The 15,937-nt window shown below is 37.8% G+C and overlaps 1 protein-coding gene across 2 annotated transcripts in view; it reads left to right on the forward strand.

Annotated features, from left to right (window-relative positions):
- The first annotated feature begins 227 nt into the window (after positions 1-227).
- LOC137278669 (anoctamin-8-like) overlaps positions 228-15,937 on the forward strand; it is a 53,820-nt gene continuing 38,110 nt past the window's right edge. Inside the window, exon 1 of one of the 2 annotated variants that reach the window (XM_067811174.1) lies at positions 228-419. In XM_067811174.1, the coding sequence (XP_067667275.1) occupies positions 332-419 (88 nt within the window). In that variant the 5' untranslated portion in view covers positions 228-331. Of the gene's footprint in view, positions 420-14,744; positions 14,812-15,937 lie in introns of those variants that run through there. The other variant, XM_067811175.1, reaches the window with a different exon arrangement.

A 15,937-nucleotide genomic window follows, 5' to 3' on the forward strand; every position in this document is an offset into this window, starting at 1 on the left:
TAGCTTCATTGTCAGCTTCTGGCAATATTTGGTAAATATATCTTCTTGTAACATTGACTGGAACCGAGTAGAAACAATTTATTTCAACAACAACAAACAACAACAAAAAAAAAACCAAACATAGCTTTTACTATCTAAGCCAGCGTCATATTGTAGTTACTCCAACTCTGCAGACATTTCTTTCTTTCACTGACAATCGGAATGCTTCCCCATCGGATCACGTGACCACACATGTGCTAATATGGCGGCGAGGAATATCAGGGGGAAGATGGTCGTCAAAGTGCCCCAAACATTTGACTCTGGCCTCGATAAGTGTTGATGGGCAGGCATAATGAGTTCCATATCTTCCGAACGCGCAGACCACCGACGTCCTGGCGATGCCACGCCACCAGGCAGACGAGGCTTGCGACAAGGCATTCGTGAGTACACTCTGTGTATACAGCTGATCACTATTTTGTTTTGATGTGACACGACACAACAATGACGTTTTGCTGTCGTCGCGGTTGATGTGCATGGTCGCTGCAGTCACATCTATAACGTCAATAGTAGTCATGAGATAAACACATTTACAGGACGCTTAACTAGGACGCCAAGAGACGCCACAGAGCTGTCAGACCATCAACTCGTTGTCGTTCTCTGTATTGCCCGAAACTGATGTAAACAATGAAAATGTGAGAGGAAGTGTCACCTGTTTTCGTGTTACATGAACAGTCGTACCAACAGTACACGCTCCCTTTATTCATGTGGATTTAAGTTGTTTGTGTATAGTCCCTGGCGATTATGATAATATATCGTCTGTTATTCATGTAATATGATTATGTCATATTATGCCTCTCGTTTATGCTGGTGAGCATGATAGTATGACATTATCATGAGTGTAGCTATGTTTTGATTGGTAGAAGCATGGGTTCAAATATCCCATCTCCAGACGCCTAGGTCAAGTTAGTTTTCATTTTGGGGTATCAAATAATGGTATGTTACTTGTCCAGATAATCTCGGCTTTTACATTGCAAACTGCAAACAGACTTGGATTTCATTTCATATTTTACAATGACAATAAAGCAGATTTATCTTTCTTTGGTCTTTATCACTTCTCAATAAATAGTCCACTTCTCAATAAATAGTCCACTAAACATCAGATGTTGATTTAGACTTAAGTACGTTGTCATGATTGTGTCATAAAAAGCAGGGCAAGTGGAAAATTAGTCAGGACAAGTTACTTTCTCAAAAGAGTAGCATTTCTAACCCATGAGAAGATTCAGTCGAAGATTCAGTCTAATGTACAATTATGGAAAACATGTCATCCATGGTATACAGGTTAATGTCATGTTTAAAATCAACAGTGGTGACATATGCCTTGAAATGGAATAACTGAAAATGTATCTTAGCACATTGATGAGTACCTGATTGTTTTACAGAATCTAATGATGAAGGAAGGAAACTGACCTATCTTAGAAAACATCAAGTTACCTCTGTTAACATGATGTAGTTCATATCCTATTATTATGTTTGTTAATTATCATCGCTAGTGTAGGCCTAAGTTCCCAGTTTATACTGCTTTATTCTGCAGGGAATGTGATGTTATGCTCCAGTTAGAAAATATAGCATGTATCGAGCCAGTTTGATCAAATTAAAAAAAAATCTTTATTGTATGACAGATGTGTGCACAATTTAAATAACTGTCATGGTGGATGTGTCTGAAGTGTAGAGAAGCAAAAACTGATGTGTTTTGACATAGTTAGTAGTTTTGTAATTAGTATATATACTGTATATTTTTCGTCATGTATGTTTTCATCACTTCTCAGCAACCCTGTTTACATATCTTACATAAGTATGAGATTGTTATAAGACTAATATAAGACTTATTCCTGCACCTCATTGAATAACATTGTTGTGGGACATTTACTGAACTACACTTGGATATGTCTAAAGGCAATACTGTACGCAGATCTAGACTTGTTTTCGGGTAGAATTATCATAGTCTGTTTGGCTCAAAACTGGACCGATGAATTGCAATCTAACTCAAAAACTAATAAACATATAATGCTAAGTGAAATGCTGATCATAATTAAGGCATCATACCAACTCTGTCTGGTTTTTGCAGAATTGATGTCCTAAAATACAAAATGTGTTTGACAAACTGCCATTAAAATTTCAGCACAGTTCAGTATTAAATTTTGTTACGTGGGAGGAGTGTAAAGAGAACAGTCTGGTGTGCACGGCAGGATGGAGATGACAGCCCTGGTTAATGTATTATATGTATATTAGTTTTTGGAGCGAACTTGAAATTTATAAGTCCAGTTGTGAGCCAAACGGACTATACACGTCCTAGGTGTTAACAGACAGCTGTAATTACTGTCTTGTGTGTAATATTGGGACAGTATCTCTGTGGCCTTGGTTGTTGCACCCAAGATGTGACAATTCCCATTATGACTACATTCCATTATGAGTATGTCTCATTATGACAATGTCCTATTATGACTGCTAATGATAGGGGTAAAATGAGCCCACCTATAGAATAATCCCAGGTGTCATCTGTGTTCTGCTGATAGATTTGTGCACAGTAGGTAATGTGAGATGTTAATCATCAGGTATTATTTGTTCGATGTATAGAGAATACAGATATGCCAGTGTATTACCATCAGCTGGAACATTAGTGTGTGCAGATTATTGAAGAAAGCATGAAATGTTTACTTGTTTGTGATTACATGATATCAGCATTTAAAACAATGACTTCTTCAATTTTTACACAAGTTTAGAAATTTGGTGAAGATACAAATCATTAGGAATTGGATATTCAAACATTTGTAAATGTTGCAGCTAGTTTTGTTACTGAATCTGGTTGCGAAAGAGAACCATTGTGTATTATAATGTGCAAATACGATGTTACATTTTGGCGTGAAATTGCTGCAGATATGGAAATTCCTTTAGTACCAAATATTTTGATCTCTCAAAAGTGGCCCCATATTGCAGATATTTGTTTGTTTTATTAAAAATAAAATACTTGATAATTGTATCAAGTCTTTGAAGGGCATTGTAATAATTATAATCTCCATTTGTTGAACCACTACTATCTAAAACCTGAGTTCAAAACTACAACAAATAAACATAACTATCAAATCATTGTGAACAGATGCACATTAAACAATGTTGTTGCAATAGTTACATCGCCATTAACACAATGACTGGAACGGTAACTCCTTGGTACTACACATATTCTTCATATGACACAATGATGTTGCAGCTGTTCGGATGCCAAGTGATAGAGATGAGATGAATCACATGACTTGCTGTAGGGGGTGAGTTGTGGTTTATACAGAGTTAAATATATCTGTCAGAACTGAAATAGAGTAACATTCTTAGTAAGATTTGCACATTGCATAATGTTTTGCAGAGGCATCAGAAGTAGTTTGTCACAATAAAGTCTGTAATCCAGCAATTACACATGTACGTTACACAGCATTATAAATGAGCAAGGGAAATAATCACCTGAAACTATACACAACATTGGTTGTATCATCAAGGGAAATAATTCATTGTCCAGTAACACATCTTGCCCCCCAAACTGTTAAACTTTAACAATATATACACATACATTGACAGGCAATAAAGTTCACAGTTATGACACACAGCCAGATAACTATTTGGTAACCCTCCAGTGCAAGGATACTAGAAAGGTGTACATGAAAAAAGTAGACGTATGGACAAATGAGAATACATCTTACCTATTTATGAAATAGAGTCCAATATATGACCATGATGAGCTGAAACGTGTTCACGTTACCTGCCAAGTGCAGACATGCATGAAAATATCACATCTAGAATAGTAATAGCCATATCCTGTGTGTGACACTGGGGTGTAGAAGAGCCACGTCTCCAAGATGAATATACGGCTGCTACAAGAACAAGCAAAGCAATGTCTCAATATTCTAAATAGGTATGTATACAAATAATAAAATCAGTAGGCCTGACATTGTTTAATGTAACCATGCGTGAATTGCAACAGGTCATACTTATATTGTTCCAGTTGATAAACTGGTGTGATGAAAGGTTTAAGAAATCACCAGTGAACCAGCAAAATATAACAATGACAAGTCTATAATATTCAATATTATGTACTGACCAAAGAGCAAGATACAAAGATTCACAATAGAGGTTTCTAGTACAATGTGGCTATGTCAAATCTAATGTAATGGGTCACAAATATACTATCAACTCACCAAAGTCTTGGTTTTCAGTGACAAACAGTGATACCGAATCTTTCACAGCATGCAGTCTGTCTTGGATATAGGTCAAATGTTGGTGAAGAGGCAGACAGATTTAGATAGATTGAATGATGACACAACTCCCGTATTACTCTGAGTGTAAGTCCATGTGCCCCATCAACACAAAACCAGCCATTATATACACAGTCACTGGTTCTTTAGCATTCCAGGAAAGTATGGAACCTTTGTGATTGGCTTCGTTTATGAACAGTCAAAACACATACTGAAGGGAGGCAACTCTTAAACTCTACCTTAAAGGCGGGCCGCTAAAACACTATTGCCATGATGCACAATTTGACTTAATAATAACTATCACTTAATCAATAACAATACAAAGTACAGAAATCATGTGTACTCTCGGAACAATTTATCATTCACACGTTCAGCCATTCAATTGACCTCTGAAATGTAATTCAAGTGTGTAATGGTAATACTGCAAGATATGTAACCTATGCATAGATGTATTAGTTCAGTATATCAATTCCTGCATGAGCTTTAATACTGCAACTAATCTACTTCTGATAAATACTTCCTGTGCATAATATATGCAATTGCACATATTTTTTTTAATTTGTTTCATTATCATCAAGAATGTATAATTAACACTAATGACATTGTTATTTATACAACACTTAGAATATTGTTCCTACCTTAGACCTGAGTTGTTAGTTGTTTTGTTGCTCTGAGATGTGATCGAATTGAAGTGAAGTGCAATGGCTGACATGCAAGTCCTATGTTTAAGAGAACCAATGGACACACAGGTTAAACAAATCAAAGGACACAACACATGTGGTGACACAAACTCATGACACCCATTATACCCACAATGAGCAAGACAAGATCTGAAAATAACTGTAGACGAACGCTTACAAATGATACCACTTGAGTTAAAACTGTAGACAATCACAACTTCAGATAAACCAAATTTTACATGACTTCATACCTGCCACATATCTATGATACTGGGACATCTCTGTCACAGAAAGTACAAAGGATGGTTTGTGCAGCAAATAATTTAAGGAAACCTTATCTTTACTGAAGAGGGAGTCATAATGGGATGTTTTATCATAGAATGAGTAGTATTCTCGGCAGGATAAAGCCAACGGATATTTTCGGTATCCCTTGGGGTCATATATGGATACCGATGCAAATTAGAGAGGTCATATGCAAATTTTAGAGACTACTTTCACACTGTAAACAAACAGGGCGTCATGCCCATCTATTGGCAATCATGTCCAGATTGACAGCTGGGATTACGATACTGTGTGTGCCTTGATGAGAGAACATTGTTGTCTCATAATGATAGATGTGACTGATTACGACTTCAACAGCACTGAAATGCAGGTTTCTTGCAATCATTGACTCGGACAGCAGCCAAGAAATCTCGAATGAACTGTTTGACACTTTGTCAGTTGACTAGTGCGCATAATGCCTCGTGAACATTATGGTTGTTGTTCAAAAGTTTAACTGAAATTTTCCCCAAATCCACATGTTTTTTTGTCATTGTTCAAACTAAGTTAATATTTGATGACAACAATACACTCTTTAACATAAAAGGATTCGTAACTACTTGTGTCATTCCGGCAAGCCGGATGGCGTCTCGTACCCCTCTCGTGGCCATGTTTACGACTGGGTCCTGTCTAAGCGCAAACGGGCATGGAGATGAAAACAGTCTAGTTAAATTATCAAGGAATGATAACTCTGAATTTCCAAACATGGCTTTAAGAATATCCTACATGGCTTTAAGAATATCCTACATGGCTTTAAGAATATCCTACATGGCTTTAAGAATATCCTACATCCCGTGGGCAAAACAGCAATGCGGTTATTCCCTTTGCAAATATGTTTCACTGTTGAAAGGTCTTCATCCTTTAGCCCAAAGCTTATGTTTAAATTGTGCTTGGTATAGTTTAGCGAGGTTTCAAAGTCCAACGGTTCCGTCAGTTTCATGTTTTGAAATGCGTTTTACAACACACGATTTGATTGGTGTGCTACGATTCTTGGCAGTAATGGAGTACGAGAGGGGTAAGAGTCTTCTTGCAGGTAATGGAAAGAGACGAGTAATTATGAAAGAACATAAAAGCTGACACAGTCACAGTAGTGATCACTAGAAAACTGCGTCACCGGGCTTGTGACGTCACGTATTACAACGCACATATTTGTGACTTCATAGATGTGTGGGCACATCTCAGAAGTTTAGATTGATGATCTGTGGCAAATGAAATCACATTTTTAAAAAAGCGTTTAAAGTAAGAACAACATTATATGATAAATAGGTTATCACACTCGTGTGTTTTGGGATGGTTAATATCTTGCAGTAGGAATAAACACTATGTATTTAGTTTGCCAAGGCTTGCAATGTTTATTCCCAATGCAGGATACTGACCATCCCAAAACAAAGGCGAGCTAAATACATAGTGTTTATTCCTATCCCAAAACACACTGGCGTGATAACCTATACGTCACAACGAGAATAGTCATAACAAGTTGTAGTCATAATGGCAAGTAATCTTAACAGGATGTAGTCATAATGGGAAGTAATCAATACAGGATATAGTCATAATGGGAAGTAATCATAACAGAATGTAGTCATAATGGGCAGCAATCATAACACCTGTAGTCATAATAGGAAGTAATCATCACAGGATGTAGTCATAACGGGAATTAGTCATGATAGGAAGTAATCATAACAGGATGTAGTCATAATGGGAAGTAATCATAACAGGATGTAGTCATAATGAGATGCTGTCATAATGGGATGTGAGATGGGTTGAAATGGGGTTTAATGACATATAAGAGAATATTTCACTTATATGACGACATGTGAGCATGTGTATGTGTGACTGCTGATACTAGACCAGACTTAAACTGATATTATAGTTCTAGCTCACTGAGATATCCATCCTCGATATCTCCAGCGTATATGTTCCGATAAGTCTCCACTATACCATGGATGCATCTACAGCTAAGCATGATAAATTTATCACCTTGCTTGGCTGGCTTTTTATCCAATGAGGTGTCTTATGCTGGGAAGTTGAGCAAACCAATCACAACTCACTTTCGCTATTTAAGTTATCTAACCGATTAAACTTGCCCAAACAAACCTTGTGCATGTTCTCTGAAAGAGGCAGAAGGAGTTCTTGCATATGTTTTTTTCAAATTTTCTGAATTTGTCTGTCTGTATGATTTCTGAGTCGCACTGAGAACAAACCTTGACAGCTGCTACCGTTATAATTGTTGACACTGGCATGCTCGGCTCGGGACGAGCTGTAGATGCATCCAGGGTATGGTGGAGACTTAACAGAATGTAATGCTTTGGAAATATCGAGGATGTGAGATATCATGCCACAGTTAAACATAAATATCCTACTTAGACACATTATACTGATTCTGAACCGACCAGTCCTTGTAACCATTAATGTCAAAAGCCTGGCAGTGACCAACAAGTACTGTATTTTAGCATCTTTTTGGTACAGTGTAGCTGGTTAGCAATAATGGTTTTAGTCATCATGGTAAGTAGTCATAACGGGATGTAGCGATAGTGGGAAGTGGTTGTAGTAGGAATTGTGTCAATAAGTGTAGTTTAATTTTATGCTACTTTTAGCAATATTTCAGCAACATTATGGCAGGGGACACCACAAATAGGATTCACAGAAAGTCACATGTTGTACCCATATGGGGAATTGAACCCAGGTTAACCTTTAACTCGCTTTCTTTACATTGCACATCTAAGTGACTTAGAGTCACCTTAGTGCTTTGTGGAAAGAGAACCAGAAATGACCTGATTTTTCTTTCCTGCAGAAATAATGTTTTAAATCTTGCAGAGCAGTAAATGCATTAAACTGAAACTTGATGCTATCAGTTGTTAATTTGTTATTGATTCTGTCACTCTGTTCTCAGGTCAGTGGCGCTTCTGCTTGTGTGTAGTTGGTATAGCCAGTGTATCACAAGCCCTTGTGTGTAGTTGGTATAGCCAGTGTATCACAAGCCCTTGTGTGTAGTTGGGTAGAGCCAGTGTATCACAAGCCCTTGTGTGTAGTTGGGTATAGCCAGTGTATCACAAGCCCTTGTGTATAGTTGGTATGGCCACTGTATCACAAGCCCTTGTGTATAGTTGGTATAGCCAGTGTATCACAAGCCCTTGTGGAACTCAGTAGTCTTTTTTTTCAGGATTATGCTTTTCTTTCTGATGTGTCTGCAGAACCTATTTGACCCACATCAGAGATTGTAAAAGATTGTGTAATAAATCACTTGCTGATAAAGCCAATGTCTCTCTGTTCTTCTTGTGGGCCACAAAGGATCTTTATTTCTCGATGCTTGTCTCTCTGTTGTGATTGTGGGCCACAATGGATCTTTAGTTCTAGATGCTTGTCTCTTTGTGGTGCTTGTGGGCTAAAACAGATCTTTAGTTCTCAATGCTTGTCTTTCTGTTGTGCTTGTGGGCCAGAACAGATGTTTAGTTCTTGATGCTTGTCTCTCTGTTGTGCTTGTGGGCCACAAAGGATCTTTATTTCTCGATGCTCGTCTCTCTGTTGTCATTGTGGGCCACAATGGATCTTTATTTCTCAATGCTTGTCTCTCTGTGGTGCTTGTGGGCTAAAACAGATCTTAAGTTCTCAATGCTTGTCTTTCTGTTCTGCTTGTGGGCCAGAACAGATGTTTAGTTCTTGATGCTTGTCTCCCTGTTGTGCTTTTGGGCTAGAACAGATCTTTAGTTCTCAATGCTTGTCTTTCTGTTATGCTTGTGGGCTAGAACAGATGTTTAGTTCTCGATGCTTGTCTCTCTGTTGTGCTTATGGGCCAGAATGGATCTTTAGTTCTTGATGCTTGTTTCATTGTAGATCTTGTGGGCCAGAATGGATCTTTGTTCTCAATGCTTGTCTTGCTGTAGTGCTTGTAGTTGTATCTGAATTCATACCAGTTTTGGAACATTGATCCATATCCTGCTTGGTGCTATAAATTGTACTGGACTGTTGCATAGAATACCATGTTAGGAGCCCTGTTCAGAGGCAGATCTTCGTCTGAAAGGCCACAGGAAATATTGGTAAATATTCCATGACATTTTGCAGTTCCAGTTGATAGGGTTATACTCAAAATCTTTGAATGGCATTTAGAAGTGATACACATAAAGACACAGCGTTTTTATGGATGACAACTTCTTTATTGTGAAGAGTCACGACGTTTTGAAGTATATTCTTACTTCTTCATTCACCTGATGAAGAAGTAAGAATATGCTTTGAAACGTGATGAAGAAGTAAGAATATGCTTTGAAACGTGATGAAGAAGTAAGAATATGCTTTGAAACGTGATGAAAAAGTAAGAATATACTTCGAAACGTCGTGACTCTTCACAATAAAGAAGTTGTCATCCATAAAAAACTTGTGCCTTTAAATACTGAAATTTGACTAGACAAATAAAATTAGACACTATCAATTCAGATTGAAAATGCGTGCGATATTGTGTCCTACATGGTGCATGTACACAACACTGCCACACCTTCCATTTGGCTGATATTAATGCAGCAGATGTTAAATGTAAATACTAGAACATTTATAACAAGTCAAAAAATACAATAATATATGTTTTTTTCCTCCATATTTATTAGGGAACCTGACTATCATATTATCTTCAGTTATGAGAAAATACAAACTCAGTGACAATGTACTGGCCGAACCATTACCATAAACAATATTTTTGCCTCCATTTTAATGTTACGTTTATTTCCATTTAAAATGGTTTACACCACATGAGCTTGTAATAAGTTTGGATTGTGAAGCATTTCCTAAAGAACTGTGACACCTTTGACACTTGCATGTGAAATGTTCACAAGATAAGGAGCAGACAAACCCCCAAAGTTATGCCACTCAGTTTCCCTTATGTCCCGTTGAGTTGTTCAAAAAGTATGTATAAAATTTGAACCACCAGAAGTTTCTGCCAAGACTGTTGCTGCTGGTGATCCATGTCCGTACTCCTCAAAACCACTTGGTCACAATCCTGTCTCAAGGTAATGAAAACAATTTTCAAGAAAACCCAAGTAGCTGCATTAGTGCCATCACTGAAACTGATTTGTCGCATGCCTGGGTAGAGGTATGCGGAATTCTGATGGAAACTCATAAGTCATAAAAATCAAGTCCTTGACCAACATAAATTACAACACTTGATTCATCGGTGGATCAGAAAAGGCACTATTCTCCAGGGTTCAGATTATACAGTCAGTCAAGTAGCTTTCTCCCTTGCTTCATCAACTGTTGAAGGTCACATGCAACCAAAAAATCAAACATAATTAAAATACAATTATCAATTATTCATGACATATACATTGCTGCTTGTAAGAGATAAATAAACAAAATTATAAGTGTACAATCGCGATTCAAAAGTGCAATATTTTGTACTTACTTCCCTCGAAACAAGCCTTCGGGAGACCGAACCCAGTCATAGTGGGTCACACGAAAGTAACATTCTTTATGGATAACAACTTCTTTTATTGTATTTGCGGCGGCGTTTCAGTATGGATTCATATACCGTTGTCAAACAAAATCATGTATGCTGGAAGAAGTTGTTATCCATAAAGAATGTCTACAGAACTGTTGGGTTTTGTAGATACATGTTCTCTGAATTTGCATTCGATTCAATCAAAAATCATCTCTGTAGAGATGGTGAACTACTGCGTGGTTGGAAACTGTCATTCGTCCAAGTACAAAGCAGGACTTGAAACTGACAAGAGTTTGCATCAGTTTCCGTCAGATCCAGTCATCCGAGAAAAATAGATGTAGTTTGTTTGCAACCCACAGACATAAAAACATGTCGTGTACTAGTATCATACCTGTCTAAATCCATAATTTGGCAGAGACTCGGGTGCACGAGTCATAAATCAATTTATTTTGTTTATGGCGCATAGCCTGATTGGTGTTAAGTTCAAATTGCGTGTGGTCAATGATTGAAGCTGTGTATTGAATATTTTCGTTAGCAGACAGGCAGGCAGACATATAGGTGTCAATAAACCAGGCATTGAGCTTTCTCTGTGACAGAGGCTGCTTACCACAATCAACAAGTTTTTTTTATGTAATGAGTAGATTATTTACTTGTTTGTGTACACAACCAAGACTAGACTACTGCTCACGACCTCATACTCCGGGCAGGCACACTGTTTCAAACTCTGCGTACCTATTCACTGTGCATGCGTCATGGGCGCTTCGCAGCACAGCTGTTGAAACCACTTTTTGAATTGTTTGAACTAGGATTTCGCCGGCTTTTTTTCATTGCAGTTTTTTTTTCAACTTTATAGGTTGAACTGGCATTTTTGATGATTTGTCTCAGTAAGCTCATAATGAAAGGTATCAGAATCTGAAAAGTTGTATTTTACGTTGCATGTTACCTTTAACTTTTTGCAAAATGTAAACCCTGGCCCGTCTGCTTCTTCCTAAATTTCAAACTGTTGTGTAACTTTCAACAACTACTTCCAAGAAAATAGGTAGATAAGACCATTCCATAATGGTGTATGAAAGGAGGGGCGAGGGGGTGAGTGGGGAGGTATTAAGACACACAGTAGGCTTAGTTTGTTTCAGTCATGAGAGGGTGGAAAACCTTACTGTTACATATTAAATTACTGCATTCAATAGATAGTTGTTTGTTTTCTTTGGACATAATGTTACAGTATTTAAAACAATTAAGAGAGAGCACCTTCACAGATTAGTTCAATTTGCCTCTCTTAAACAGAACAAAGAAGGTTGATGTTAAACTGGTTATGGTCGACTGGAGATAAAAACGAAATAAGTTTAAAAATTAGATGAATGTTGGATTGAATTGATAGTCTTTAAAAAGATTCTGAAATTTAGAGACTATCAATTTGGTCTACAATTCATCTAATTTTCAAACTCAGAACTTTTATCTTCTGAATGTGTATTTTGGGGGAAGAACCATCACTTCACTCTACTGCAGGGAATACAATATAATGAGTTGGTTTTGTTCAGACTTTCATTTAATAGAACCAGTGTTCAAGAGGTGGTTGAAAGGTTTTGCACCCAGATATGCAGATTTGTACATGGGCAGCACACCCGAACAGAACAACTGTATTACTGAAATTGCATGAAACGTTTCCAGACCATTTTAGCTGATTTGTATCATGATCAGCAATAGTTCTGTATTCACTTTGATAAATTCCTGATTTTCCATTTGTTGCCCGCCCCATTTCACATCCACATCAAGTCTGTTCTAGTATACATTAGTGGCTGAAACTAATAGCATGACTCAAATGGAATCTCGGAGTCTGATGATGATCCTCAGGGGATACTGGGAAGCTGTTGTAACATGAAACGGGGAATTATGGCACTAAGTTGGCTAATCCTGGAGATGTCAAATGATTTTAATACTCCTATACTCATTGCCTGAAAGCTTTTGATGCTTATGGCTTGTGGTCTGTGGAACCTACTGTTTCATACGATTGGTGTTTCACTCATTCATTGGGTATGTGGGACTCATCAGAACAATTTTTGCAGTTAGGGTTTTATAGTACCCATGCTTACCTTTTAATGCTAGGATTGTATGATCCATGTTTCTGAAACTGATCTGGATTCTTGGTCACTCACTCACGCACTCACTCACTCACTCACTCACTCACTCACTCACTCACTCACTCACTCACTCACTCACTCACTCACTCACTCACTCACTCACTCACTCACTCACTCACTCACTCACTCACTCACTCACTCACTCACTCACTCACTCACTCTGCCAGTACTTCTGATATGTTAATATTTCACAGAGAGAATAATGCACATATGTTATCATATCTTATGGTATTATGCACGAGTTAATAGCCTGGTGCTCTGATATTGATCTAGCACAGCTGGACGTCACAACACACAGTCAGTAAAGTTTAAATACATAGAAAGATATATGGTATATGCTTATTTGTACTCCGTGCTATGTACTCAGTCTACTACAGCAATTGATACTGATTGTAATTGGATTTTGGACATTTTTCTATAAAAAGTGATTTTAGTAGTAATGACACATGGACCAGTGTTACATTACTTTCCATTATAAGTTGTTGCTGTTGGTCCAGGCTGAAGGCTGAAGTCTCTTGGTGGTTTACTGGTAGGAAAACCTAAGCATGAATATCACTCAAAGGAAGCTGATTCATCACTGAAGGATGGCACCCGTGAAGGTCAGAGTTTGAATATTGGCCTTCAGTAACCTATGCTTGTTGTAAGAGGCGACTAATAGAATCAGGTGGTCATTCTTGTTGACTTGGTTGACACATCAGTTCCCAGTTGTGCAAATTGATGCTCATGCTGTTGATCACTGGATTGTCTGGTCCAGACTGGATTATTTACAGACTGATGCCATATGGCTGGAATATTGCTGAGTGTGGCGTAAAACTAAACTCATGCAAGCACACATGTTCTATGATTGTCATTGATTGGTTCTGTAATTGTCATTGATCCCATTTTGCCATGATCACATGAACAAGAGGTGTGCAGTGGTTATTGCACATGGAGGAACATGGAAAGAAGCAACAACAAAATTGCACTTTTGTGATAAAGTTGTTGTGTATAATTTAATAGGAGCTATGTTTACAGTAAACCCACTATACAGGCATCAATGGGACCTGCTCTCTGATACTCTGTGTCAGTTTGAAGACCCATGACGAACCCAGCTCAGAATTGGTCTTCAGAGGCTACTGAAGGGATGAGTGATCAGGTTCACTGTTTTGATTGACACGTCATTGTATCCCACTTGTGTAAATTGATGCTCATGATGTTGACCACTAGATTATCTGGTCAAGACTTGGTTATTTACAGACCACCGTCATATAGCTGGAATATTGGTGAGTGCAGCGTTATACAACCGATGTACAAACCCATCTGTTGATGGGATCAAGAACCAGTCAGTCTTGGATGTAGACTGACACTAGTACAGTCTTGTACACATTGTCTAATGTGAATGTCAGTGGCTGCTTTCTGTTGAGGCTGTCACTGTGTAGACTTGTGGTGTAATGTCAAACTGTTGTGGCTGCAGTAAAGTTGCAAATGGAAAGCTGTTTCCAGTAGTTGGTATTAAATGAAGACTACCCAGTCAGCTGCATGGGCTGCATCTCATTCCAGAATATATTTCCGTAAACGAAAACCTAAATATATATAGTGCAACTTTCTTTCAACTGACGTCAGAATTTTTTATCAACTACTTTAAAAGCCGTTCAAGTATGAGAGTTTAGTGTGATATGAAACAAGTTACAACCCCGACTTCATGCATGGACTCTTGGGTTTATAATCCTGTAATATTGTGAAATGGTATTTTGTCATCTGTTAGCAATATGTCCACTTTTCACGATAATTCTTTAAATGCTGTTTCATGTAAACTTGAAAATATACAAAAAGTGGTGGAATGGTAAACATGAAGCTTGGCTTCCCTCCAGGTATGCTGCTTATCTTCCCTGTCAGTTCTTGTCGTGATTATTTCCAGGTAGGACAGGTATCTCAACCATGATCCTTCATCAGCGATAAACACGGGAACTTGATGCTCTTGCTTTCTGTAAAACCAGGTATTTTAGTTCAGGACATGAAGTGTTTCATAGATATTATAAGGATGCTCCATCAGAAGGCTGGTATTTGTGTTAAGGCCCATTTATTCAGTTTTGTGATCAAGAATGGATCATGATGCGAATGAACAGTAAGTAATTTTGTAATCTCTGTGTACTTAATCCCTGCGAATGTTAGCTGTGCTGCACTGCTGTGTCTGTCTATCTGACAGGGATCTAAAGCAGCGAAGCGTGATGGTTGCGTGACCAGCTGCAGGCAAGCAGCCTCTCAGAGGCATTTCCAACTTAGCACAGATTCTATTGATTTATGAAGGGCTTCAAAAGGCATGCTAGAAAATTGAAAAAGAGGTGTTTTCTGTCTTTTCCATTGCTTATGTGAAAAAACTTGCCATCATTTGGGTTGTTAATTAAACTGGCATAGTGACAAATGCAGCCTTGTTTTGAAACGCTGGAGAATTATGTTAAAAATATTGATAGTTGTCCACCTTACTGCGTTTCAGTTATCTTTACTACTTTGGGTGCAGATTCAATGTTGTTTTCCTGTGTAAGTCAAATTGAGAATGTTGCATGATGTGGATCTGTAGACTCAAAGACCAAGTCTTACAGCCCCTGCAGGGACTTGTGTTTATAATATGGTCTCAAGCCACCCATGCTCTACATAACAGGCAAATAAATGCATGAGGGATTTTATTGATAGCATGCCAGAGCTCCATGACAGTATTGATGGGTGTTCACAATATTAATCATTGAATTGTCTTGTCTAGACACAGTTATTTTCAGGTTGCCACAATAATTATGGGAGTTTTATAGTGTAATTCATTAAACAAACAGAGATTGCATAGTCAAATGCTACACTGAAATGTTGATGTTATGGAAGACTTCCTATAATTGTTCAGATGTTGAACAAAAGCCCTGACTTTAGAAACTGTAAGAAAATGGTAATGAAATATTCTCTCTAGAAACATGATACACAGATGTACCAGCTAGGTCCTTCCATTAGTAAGTTGCTACAGAATCTGTTCATCACCCATGGTGTTATCATCATGATTATTGTGTTGAGTGAACTGGAATTATCATTTTGTTGAACAACTCAGAGTCAAATCTTGTGTTGATTGAATTGCAACAATGG

The sequence above is a fragment of the Haliotis asinina genome, chromosome 3, assembly GCF_037392515.1.
Source record: "Haliotis asinina isolate JCU_RB_2024 chromosome 3, JCU_Hal_asi_v2, whole genome shotgun sequence".
In the NCBI taxonomy this organism is placed as follows: domain Eukaryota; kingdom Metazoa; phylum Mollusca; class Gastropoda; order Lepetellida; family Haliotidae; genus Haliotis; species Haliotis asinina.